The sequence below is a fragment of the Myodes glareolus genome, chromosome 27, assembly GCF_982192425.1.
Source record: "Myodes glareolus chromosome 27, mMyoGla1.1, whole genome shotgun sequence".
NCBI classification, from domain to species: Eukaryota; Metazoa; Chordata; class Mammalia; order Rodentia; family Cricetidae; genus Myodes; species Myodes glareolus.
The window spans coordinates 2,227,191-2,239,322 of NC_142052.1; the positions used below are offsets into that span (position 1 = coordinate 2,227,191).

General features: G+C 42.0%; 1 protein-coding gene across 1 annotated transcript in view; it reads left to right on the forward strand.

The window, feature by feature from the left end:
* Window positions 1-12,132, forward strand: part of Fbxl13 (F-box and leucine rich repeat protein 13) — a 171,681-nt gene that overhangs the window by 122,440 nt on the left and 37,109 nt on the right. Inside the window, exon 13 of the mRNA XM_048433517.3 lies at window positions 11,971-12,069. Coding sequence (XP_048289474.3) covers window positions 11,971-12,069 — 99 coding nt within the window. The remainder of the gene's footprint in view (window positions 1-11,970; window positions 12,070-12,132) is intronic.

Below are 12,132 nucleotides of genomic sequence, written 5' to 3' on the forward strand. Positions count from 1 at the left end.
TTGAGATTAAAAAAGTGAATTCAGAACTGTCAAAAACAACAGAATCGCCTGCGGGGTTATAGGGAAGAGCCGCCTTGGGCCAGGCTCACGGGCCCACTGCTGAAGAACCTTCCTTCGCTTTACTCCTCCGGCTTGCCCAGTCCGTGCCGGCACCGCTCGGTGTTGGAGTCAGCTCCTGCGAGGAGTGGATAAGGAGCCCGTCTCTGACACACCACGCCTTATTTTGTATTTGCCCTGTGAGGAGTGTGCTGTGGGGAGTTTCAGGGCCCCTCTCCCTCTGGTTCTTAAGTCCTCTGTTTTCTATGGGGATCCCTTGTATCCAGAAGACCAACAAGACCCCATCTGACGGGATGTGGCTGGGCACGGGGTGAGCCAAGCTCTTCTATGGGCACCGCTGTTTGAGAAAGGGGCGGGGCCAGAGAGCCCAGCTTTGCTGACTGTGAGCCCAGAATCCTTCCTCCCGCCTGTGACCTCTGAGTGTTTACAGTTCGTTTATCTCCCCTGGACTATTTTCCCCCACCCCCTGGAAGAAGTCATGAAAAACTCACTCAGAAATCCATGGCAAGAATACAAAATGCCTCCTTTTGGCTTTATGACATTTCCTCTCTGTCTATCTCCTAAGCTTCTTGCTACCGGAGCCTGGGCCAGCATTCACACCTCTTTCTGCCCTGCTTAAAGGAAACAGACAGAACCCCTCCCTGGCAGCATCCAGCCTGCATTGCTTCGCACATGCGCTATCTTGGTGTGGGTGAACCTCAGACTGTGAAGTGTGCCCCAGCAAATGGAATTTTGCCTGAAGACGACAATACAGAGACCTCTCTTGATTTCTAATTCAGTATTACACTACCCTCTCCTCCTGGATTTCAGCATCCTGGCTTTGGTTTATAGATTTCAGGCTATCCAGCCCTTGGAGTGATATGACCCAATTTCTTTTTTGGAAAGACTGGATCCCTATATGCACAGCCCTGGCCTTCCTGTATGTCACTACACCAGGCTGGCCTTGAGCCCACAGAGATCTGCCTGCCTCTGCCTCCTGGATGCTGGGATTAAAGGCATGGGCTACTGTTGTAGAATATTATTTTAAGGTGTGTTACATTTGTTCATGCGGTGGAACATTTGTTCAATGATGCAAAGATGTGTTGCATTCCTTTATGTTGCATTTGTTTAACTCTGTGAAGCTGTGTTAGTTTGCCTGTCTAAAATACCTGATTGGTCTAATAAGGAGCTGAACGGCCAATAGTGAGGCAGGAGAAAGGGATAGGTGGTCTGCCAGCAGAGAGAAAAAATAGTTGGTGAAATCTGGGAGGAAAGATCAAGGAAGAGTGAAGGGGGGGGGGACTCCAGGGGCAGCTATACAGCAAGCCACAGAGAAGAAATAAAAAGGTAGTTGGGATAATTTTAAACTAAGAAAACCTGGCTAGAAAGAAGTCAAGCTAAGGCCAGGTGTTCATAAGTAAGAAGCCTCTCTGTGTGTATTTATTTGGGAGTCGCGTGACAGGCCCCTTCAAAGAGTAAAGAGTAAAAACAACCAACTACACATCAGTGCACCAGGCATGATCTGATTTGTTAAAATCAATCTTTCTTTTTACAGCTAGATTTGGGTAGAAAGACATCACCCTAGTTTCTCGGAAGAGCTAACTCTACTCCTTTCTCTGACAATAAGGCACTTGGGAATGACCAGAAGAGTTGGAATTTGTTCAGCTACAGGTTCTAGGTGGATCTGTACTGCCAACATGGTCCCAGGAGGCACTGAGCCTGCTCCCTGTGGACCAGATTCTCAATAGGAAAGCTTTATGTCGCCAACCTTTTGAGCTATTTCATCATATCGGTTATTTCTGTAAGATATTATTTTTATTTTGAGGGGGGGGGTTAATGGGTTACCATTTTAGTTAATCCATTTTAATTACTGATATTTTACTTTGGTATCAGTCCTTCACTGTTATATAATCTGTGTTGAATACAGCCCACGCTTTGGTCGTCAGGAGACCTCATAAAAGACAGGAGTTCTTCAGGATACAAAGCTTCAGGGGTAAAAGAGTGTGGTGTTGGCATAGAAATAGACAGACATTTGCCAATAAAACCAAGGACCCCAAAGTCCATATGTTTATGTCCAATTGATTTTTAAAGATGCATTTTTTATTTAAAAATTGTGTGTGCGTGCATGTGTGTGTCTGTGTGTGTCTGTGTGTGTGTGTATGTGTGTGTGTCTGTGTGTGTGTATGTGTGTGTGTGTGTGTATGTGTGTGTGTGTTGCATGTGTGTGTGTGTGTCTGTGTGTCTGTGTGTGTGTGTGTCTGTGTGTGTGTGTGTTGCGTGTGTGTGTGTGTGTGTGTGTTGAGTTCCCTATTTTCTATGGGAATGATGTTATGGGGGTGATGGCCAGTCACCAGTGTCTGGGTGAGTCCCAGGATCCAGCAAAGGGACCAAGTCTCCAGAGCCATTGAAGACAAGGGCAACACATAAAACACAAACTCATTTCCATTTTACCCTGATTGGCTGAGCAGCTGAACAGAGACTTTATCCCTGTCAAAGCAGTATTGATGATATTACTTAAGTAGGTAGGAATCAAGCAGCTTCCACACTGTGTAATAGATGACAGACAACTGGCTACCTGAGCAATCACCTAAAGTCTCATTTGCAATGTTGAAGCAACCAACTTTGGCTAAGGCCTAGAGTAACTGACAGACCATTTTCAGAATCATCTTACTCTGTCTTGGCAAGGTTTGGCAGTTTGTTTTCTTGTATCCTGCTTGTCCAGTCTGGACACCATGCACTTTGTCAGTAGTTGAGGCATGGGCAGTTCCTTGCCCAAAGACCAGTTTTGCCAAGAAGAAAATAAACTCCAAATGGAGTGTCTTTGGTGTTCAACACTTTCTCGGGAATTGATCGGTGCTGCCAGAAGCAATTGTGTCTCACATCAACAGAATCCTAAGTTATTTAAATGTCATGTTCTACAGATCTTTGAAGTGGTTGAAGGTTACCTATCTATGCAGAATACAATCTCTATGTATCTTAAGAACCTAATTAGTCTGACTAAAAGTATAACAAACATGAATGACTATTGACCGATAATACTTAATACCTGTATAACTTAAAGATTAAGGCTTCATATCAGAATATTAAACAATCTTTAAACAACTGTGCAGTAAAGGAGGACAATGACCTCAAAATGTCAATAATGTATAAATATCTTGATCAGAGGTAGAACTCTATAATGCAATATGACAAATATATCCTAAAATTGTATCAATGTACAAAATGTCTTGAACAGAGGTAGAAACATGCATACAATATGATATTATACAAATACTATACAAAATAACTTTGCATAGGTGTACAAATATTGTAAACAGAAATAACAAATACAGTTTGAACTTGTATCAATATAAAGAAACTGTACCAGTGTAAATTGTCCATAAATAATAGCTCACAAGTATTCACTCTGTTATTCACTATTATTATTATTAGTATGAGTAAGTTCACACTATTCTACCTATTATCCCATTAAATTTTCCCTCTCTTGTTTTTTAATCTCTGAGCCTACATAATTTCCACCTAACCCCCAACCTTATGCCAGTAATAATCAAACCCTAGATGGTGTCCCGAGCCATAAGGGCAAACTTTGTCGAGAGAGAGAACTTTATCTGCTGGAATTGCTTCCAATTCAATATTGCTTTTTGTATATTATTGTATAGCATATCCTTTATAGTTTGATTTGATCTTTCTATAATTGCCTGACCTATAGGATTGTTTGGTATACCTATAATATGCTTTATATTATAATAATTAAAAACTGCTTCATTTTCTTAGACAAATATGCTGCACCATATTGTCAGTTTTATTTGTGTAGGAATACCCATGATGGCCATAACTTCTAATAAATGCATGATTACTCAATCAGCCTTTTCTGAACTCAAGGCAGTTGCCCATTGAAAACCTGAATAGGGGTCTGTGGTGTGGTGTACATATTTTAATTTTCCAAATTCAGTTAAGTGGAACACATGCATCTGCCAGATCTCATTTCTTTGAGTACCCTTTGGGTTAGTCCTTTCAGGTAGTGGTGTTTGGTTATAGAAAGAACAAGTAGGACATCTCTTTATAATCTCCTTAGCTTGTTGCCATGTAATAGAAAACTCTTTCTTTAAACCTTTGCTATTGACATGATGTTTCTTATGAAATTCTGAGGCCTTCAGTACTCTTTCAATCAATAATTGATCTACATTACCTTGTGCTAGAAGACCTGGCAGACCCATATGGGATTGGATGTGTGTTATATATATGAGACAAAGCCTATTCCTGATTATGTCTTGCACCTGAAGGAATAATGAAGTCAATTCTGTATCATTTGGTATAAATTCAGCATTTTCAGTACGCAAAACAACTCTTCCTGCACATTGTAAATCAGTAACTATATTCAGAGCTTCTTTAAAATTGCTTAGTACCATGAGGCTAGCATAGAATTCTGCCTTTTGGACAGAATTATAAGGACTCTGTTCCCCCTTACTTAATTCTTCTGATTTATAGCCTGCCTTTCCTGATATATTTGCATCAGTATAAAATGTACAGGCTCCAGTTATTGGTGTATCATGTATAATTTGAGGAAGAATCCAAGTAGTTCTCTATAAGGTTAAGTTTATCACTTTTGGGATAACTGCTATTAATTTCTCCTAAAAATTAGCACAAGTACTTTGCCATGGTTCATTGTCTTCCCATATTTTTTAAATTTCGTCAGCAGTAAAAGGCACTATAATCTCTGCTGGGTCAATATCTGCTAGTTGACAAAGTCTCAATTTTCCTTTTATAATTAATTCGGAGACTTTTCCCACATAAGTTTTTAATTTTTTACTTGGTTTATGTGATAAAAAGTCCATTCTAAGATAATATCTTCTCTTTGCATTAAAATTCCTGTAGGGGAAGTTCTAGAAGGCAATATGACTAGAATACAATTAAGATTTGGACTCACCCTATCCATATGTAGCTCCTATAATTTCTCTTCAACAATCATCAATTCTTTTTCCACTTCAGTTGTTAAGTCCCTAGAGTATTTAAGTCCTTATCACCATCTAAGGTTTTGTTTAAATAAACTATCAGATCAGGCGTTATCCCAACAGCTGCTCGTAGACTGGAAATGTCTCCTAACAATCTTTGAAAGTCATTAAGAGATCACAATCAGTCTCTTCTAGTTTGTCTTTTCGGTGTCCTAATTTTCTGTAAACCTATTTTGTAACCTAGGTAATTGACAGAATCTCCTCTTTGTATTTTTTTTTTTCAGGAGCAACTTGTAATCCCCATTTAGGCAAAATTTTCTTTACTTCTTCAAACACTCTTTCTAAGGTATATTCATTTGAGTCAGATAATAAAATATTGTCCTTGTAAGGGTAAATTATAGACTTAGGAAATTGCTTACATATTATCTCCAATGACTGTTTCACAAAGTAATGGCACAGAATGGGACTATTGAGCATTCCCTGTGGAAGGATAGTCCACTGGTATCTCCTAGTAGGCTGAGAATTATTATAAGTAGGCACTGTGAAGGCAAATTTTTCTCTGTAATTCTCCTGTAAAGGCATAGTGAAGAAACAGTCATTTAAATCAATAACTATAAGAGGCCATCCTTTTGGTATTAGAGAAAGCAGAGGAATTCCAGATTGTAGAGGGCCCATAGCTTGAATAACCTTGTTGACAGCTCTTAAATCTGTCACCATTCTCCATTTTCCAAATTTCGTTTTAACAACAAATATAGGAGAATTCCAAGGGCTAGTTGATTCTTCAATATGGTGAGGATCTAGTTGCTCCTGTACCAGCTATTCTAAAGCCTACAATTTGTCTTCTGTTAAAGGCCATTGTTTTACCCATATGGGTTTCTCAGTTAACCACTTTAAAGGCAATGCTGTTAGTACCTCTGAAGGCTTGCTAGTTGCTTTGTCTTCCTGTACAACCTGAATGGCTGGTGACCTTTGTTTATAATATCTTACAATATCCTTCACAGAAACATGAGTTTTTGGGACTGCAGGAATGTTAATCTGGGTATTCCATTGCTGCAATTGGTCATGACCCCATAAATTCACTTCAGTATTAGCTACATATGGCCTCAGCTTTCCTCTCTGTCCTTCTGGCCCTATGCATTCAACCCACCTCATGCTTTGTTTTACTTGAGATAGGGTTCCAATTCCTAAGAATTGAACATCTGCCTCTTGAAGAGGCCAATCTGGATGCCAAGATTCTGGAGTGATGATAGTCACATCCTCACCTATGTCTAGTAATCCCTCAATTACCATGTCATTTATACGCACTCTTAGCTTTGGTCTTTGATCATTTATAGAAGTCTGCCAATATATACGTTTCCTATTTCTTACTGGAGCTTTTGACTCATCCTCCATGTCTATTCCGTCATCCAGAACAGTGTATTTTTTTTCAGTAGACACTGAATTTTTAAATTTTCCTGGTGAGACGTGTTCTCCACAGTGACTGGGAATGACTGGACCTTGTTTGACATTGGGGTCTGTGAGAGGACCCCCCAAGGAGTTTCCCAGTAGTATTGGGTTGCCTTGTCTGTTTCTTGTTGACCTACATTCATTGTCCAATGTTGGCCTTTGCCACACCTCCTACATATACTAGAAAGCTGAGTCCTCCTATTTTTGCCATTCCTAGAGGAGACATTATTCCTAGGAATTCCTTGTCTTTTCCTACAGTCTTTTCTTAGATGTCCTATTTTTCCACAATTAAAACATTTGGCATTTTGGTGTCTCCTCATACCATTGGAAATCACTTCTCCTACCCACGCTTCAGTACTATAGTCAAATGCTTCAACATTTATTGTATACAATATCCACTTATCTATGGGTGCTGATCTGACCTTTAAAAGTCCAAGGATCTTCTTACATTCTCATCTGGCATTTTAAAGAGCCAAAGATTCAATAAGTACACTTCTAGTTTCAGAGTCTGTCACTCCTAACTGTCCTGCCTTAGTTAATCTTTGGAAGAAATCAGTAAAGGGTTCTCTCTGGCCTTGTTTAACCCTAATATATGACTCGATTCTCTTTCCTGGTTGCTGAATCCTGTCCCAAGCATTTAAAGCTGCTATGCTACATAGGGAGAAGGTGCAATCATCATAGTGAGCCTGTTCCTGAGGATTAGAGTAATGACCCTTGCCAATAATTTGATCTTGGGAAATCTGAAATCCTTCTGCTTTCCCCTGTTGTACTAAAATTTTTGCCTCTCTCCAATAACACTTCCAAAGCAGCTGAGGTTCATTTTCTTGAACTGCTGAGATTAATTGAAGCCAATCTTGTGGAGAAGCCTTAGTGCTTGAAGTCCACATTTTTCACCATTTCCCTGACGAATGGTAAATATAGCCCATAAGAAACTATTGCTTGTTTTATTTCTTTTAGATTCCTCATGCATATTGATTCCCATGCTTATTCTTTGACTACTTTAGGGTATTTTGTGCCAGATGGTCTTTCCAAGGAAATTACTGGATATGCAGTTGAAACTCTGTGTAAGTAATCCTGGGGTCTGTCATGTACTGATGAGGCTACATCCTGTCTTGTACCTCTGTCCTGTTCATCAATTTCAATAAATTCCTCAATCTTTTCAAATTTTTTACTATTGCATTTTGTAAAGTCTGAATCTCCTGTCCAGTTTTCTGTTCTAATGTCCTCACTGAGGATTCCAAGGTATGAAGCTTGTCCAGTAAAGATAATGTCTCATCCTTGGACATATCATAACTTTTCAACAGATTCTGATAGTGAAATTCAACAGCACAAATTCTTTTAGATAATTTTGTCAAATTGATGCTATCCCTCTCTGTAGTATTGAACCAGTTTTTAATGAGATAAGATTGAAAACAAAGTTAATTTTTAGAATCAAATAAAGGGATGTAAAAGGAAAATTGCATAAGCCTTGCAGAATACCTTCCGTGGTATAAGGAAAATAATTATTGAACTCCTGGATGTTATCAGTAATTTTTTGTAGTCTTCCAGATCTTACCTGTCATAAGGCTATCACAACGAATTGGTGTAGATGTAATAATTGCTATCGGCCAGCAGGTGTTGCAGTTGCAGCCATGTGGCCGAGAGATGCTGGCAGCAGTGAACAGCAAGGGTTGCTTACTTAGGTACTGAACAATATGCTTTGTTTAACAAATTAAGAACAGTTATTAAGGCGATCAAATGATTCTGAGAGTTGGAGCCCAGGATAAAGAGAAAACCCAATGTTTTCCATCGGTGCAAGTTGCAGGTTGTGTGTACTGCAGGGATCACAGGCAGCAGCATGTAGCGTGTAATGCACAGAGAGGCAGCCTGTGGATCGTGAGCTGGGGAGCATTGAGCAGCAGCCTGCTGCATCTGGGGGGCAGCTAGAGCCACGGGCAGGAGAGTCAGTGCCCAGTGCTCCACACAGCTGGCGGACCAATCCCAAAAGGTGTGTACTGGTCTGCACGTTTGGGCGCAGATGATGATGGAAGATACACAATAATCCCACACTAGTTCAGAATTACATATAATGAAGAGTTGTTTATTTAGGGAAGACCCACAGATCACTGTCCTAGATCACAGTCTTCTGCACGAACAGGGAACAGGAACAGAGTCGAGCAGCCGGAAGTAAGAGCTGGAAGCAAGAACACAAGTGCACACTTTACAACTGCATTTATAGTATAAGAGGCTATGCCCAAGTGAGCTGGTATCTTACAGACTATTGGCCAAAGGAGCTCCCACAGCACAGTATTGCCTCAAGAGCTGTTTGCTTCTCTGGGGTGCCCACAAGTGTGTTGGGAAGAAGCTCCAAGAAGAACAAGCTGAGGAGCTGCTACTGTTCTATGAGACTGAGGGGTCCGTGGAAGAGTCTGGTTGTCATGAAGGGAGCAGTGGCTTAGGCAGAGGAACTGGGTGCTGAGACCACCAGGAAGCTGGAAAGACGTGAGAAGAAAAAGGAGCAGCTAGCCAAGTTCTTGTTTGTTTTGTTTTAAATTTCTGTGTGTGTATGCATACCTGCATGTCTGTGTGTGTTCCTGTGTGTGTATGTGTATATGTGTGTGTCTACGTGTGTGTGCGCGTGTGTGTACATGTATATGTGTGTATGTGCGTGTGTGTGTCGGTTCGCGTGTGCACATGCATGCCTGGATGAGAACATGCTGTGTGTGTTCGGGTACCCACAAGTTGAGGGCGGGCCAGCAAATTCCCCGAAGTTGGAGTTACGGGGGGTTGTGAGCAGCCCAGCATAGCTACTGGGAACTGAGCTCATCCCCCTGAAGAGCCCAAGGGCTCTTACCTGCTGAGCCATTTCTCTGGACCCTGGTTAGCTGAGTTGATAGGAGTTCCAGGAACATTTGCCGAAGAAAAGGATGCTCCTTTCAGCCCCCGGTGCCGCAGGAGCTGTGTCTGCACAGAATGTAGGGCTGCTACCTCATACCAGGTTAACTCAGTGTGCACCAGTGAGCTGAATGTGGGCACTAAAACAGTACAGCATAGAAGGATGTTCAGGAAAATCTTCTTGATTTTGGATTTGATGATGAATTCTTAGGATACCAAAACCTGAATAATAAAGGTAAAAAATAGGTAGTTTTGATGAACTTCATCAAAATTAAAATCTTTTGTGCCTGAAAGGATGTTACTTTTTTAAATATAAAGACAACCAACAGCATGGGAGGAAAAAAAAAAACTTCATTTATGTTTTAAGAGTCTAGGATCCAAAATATATTTACTTTTTTTGTAATTCAAAAACAACAGAAAAAGACAGCCCACTTTAAAAGTAGGCAAGACATAAATATTTACGTCCCCAGAGAAGACAGACATGACTTCTTAGTAAAGGAAATGGTACAAAGTGCTGCAGATCTCTGAGGATGTGCGATCGGAACCAAAAAGGTATGTCCCTTCAGGCCTACTCAGGTTTCTCTACAATGTGTTCATTTTCATTTGTCTTTATGCATGAGAGTTTTGCCCCCATGTAAGTCCTTGCAGCACATGTGGGCCTGGAGTCTTTGGCGGTCAGAATGGGTCTTTGGATCCCCTGGATCTGGGGTTATAGATGGCTGTGAGCCCCCATGGGATGCTGAGAATGGAACCCGGGCCCCTGTCACAGCAGAGATTTCAACCACTGACCCATCTCTCCATCCCGTACTTGGAAACGTGGGGAGACAGGAAGTGAGTGTTGACAAAGATGTAGAAGAACTGGAACCTTCCAACTAGAACTGTAGAACATAGAGTACTGGTGAGAACGTAAAATGTGTGGAAACAACCACGACCAAACACACTGTGGGGCGGGGTGAAACAAGACATCAGCAAACAAACGTGTAAATGAAATGTTGCGTATCCAGAAGACAGGACATACGTGATGGAGCAAAGCCATGGAGCTCAATGACATACCGATGCCTACCACAGACGGGGGGTGTGTGTGTGTGTGTGACAGCTGTTCCTAGTTGTCGGCTTCACTACTGCTGTGGGAGAATCCTCCTGCACACTGTGAAGATGGGTTGGTCTGGTTGTTAATAAACTAAACTGATCAGCCAATGGCTAGGCAGGATTTTCCAGGCAGAGAATGCTGGGGAGGAGGAGGGCGGAGTCGGAGGAGTCACGAGCCAGATGTGGAGGAAGCAACATGGGAAGATCATCTGTGAAGTAACCGAGCCCCGAGGCAGCGCATAGATGAATAGGAACAGGTTAGTTTCAGTTCTAAGAGCTGGCTGGAGACAACCCTGTCACCCAACTGTTTATAATTAATAATAAGTCTCAGTGTGGTTATTTAGGAACTGGCTGGTGGGGCATACAAGTCCATCTACGTATTATATCTGGAATTAGCTAAGACCTAAGACTCTGGGCACACCTATGAAGGACGTGGAAGTAGGAAGCTTGCGCTCTCTCTGCCTGCTCTCCCTGGCAAGTCCATCCCTTCACTGGCATTAGAGCCTGTCAGGATTCCAGCGTATATTGAAGAACCCTTGCGGATCGAGTGGCTACTGAATTCCTGGACTTTCTCTTAGTAGACAGCCGTCATTGGACTAGCTGGCCCCAGCCTGTCAATCCCTGTAATAGATCCACATGTAATATACATATGTTCTATAGTTCCGTTTCTCCAGAACACCTGACACATGTAATATACATATGTTCTATAGTTCCGTTCCTCCAGAACACCTGACACATGTAATATACATATGTTCTATAGTTCCGTTCCTCCAGAAAACCTGACAAATTCAGAGGATAAACAAAATGCTTAGCAAAACGGCTAGATACAAAAGGTTTCACACTGTGTAGTTGCATTTGTATTAAATATTCCACACAAGTTGGTCCAAAGAGTCAGAAACCAGGTTAGCGATGCCAGGGACCAAGAGGCAGGGTGTGTGGCCAGCAGGAGCCTGGTTGCTCATTTGTCATATTTTGAAATTAGATGCCGGTGGTGATGTATAAAACACTGAATAGTTATTTAAATGGTTCATGTTTATTTTTCGAGACAGGGTTTCTCTGAGGCTTTGGCACCTGTCCTGGAAGCTAGCTCCTGTGGACCAGGCTGGCCTCAAACTCACAGAGATCCGCCTGCCTCTGCCTCCCAAGTAGTGGGATTAAAGGTGTGCGCCATCACCACCTGGCTTGTCAGTCCTATTTTATGCTTTCAATTTTATTTTATTTATTTGAAAATTGCATTTCTCTGTTTACTTATTGGGGTGTGTGTGTGTGTGTGTGTGTGTGTGTGTGTGTGTGTGTGTATGAATATGCTTTGGTGTGTGACCCACATGGAGCTTGCAGAGGTCAGACTCTAACCTGCTGGGTCAGTTCTGCCTTCTAGCATGTGAGATCTGGGTATGGAACTCAGGTTGTCCGGCTGGCAGCAAGGGCTCTCCCCGAGCTATCTCTCAGCAGCATGTGGTTTTCGTTTTAAAGCATGCGAAAACTTCATGGCCCCCTCTGGCGATCAACTCCTTGCCTCTCGCGAGTGGCCTCTCTAATTAATCTCCCCATTGTCTTCTCCTCTGCGATTCAGATCTCAGTGCAAGGCTTCAGGAACATCGCAAGCAGCTGCACAGGCATCATGCACCTGACCATCAACGACATGCCAACCCTGACAGACAACTGTGTAAAAGTAGGTGGCAAGAACGAGCCATTCCCTCCGTTTGTACGCGCACACACGCTGCTGGCCTGAGCT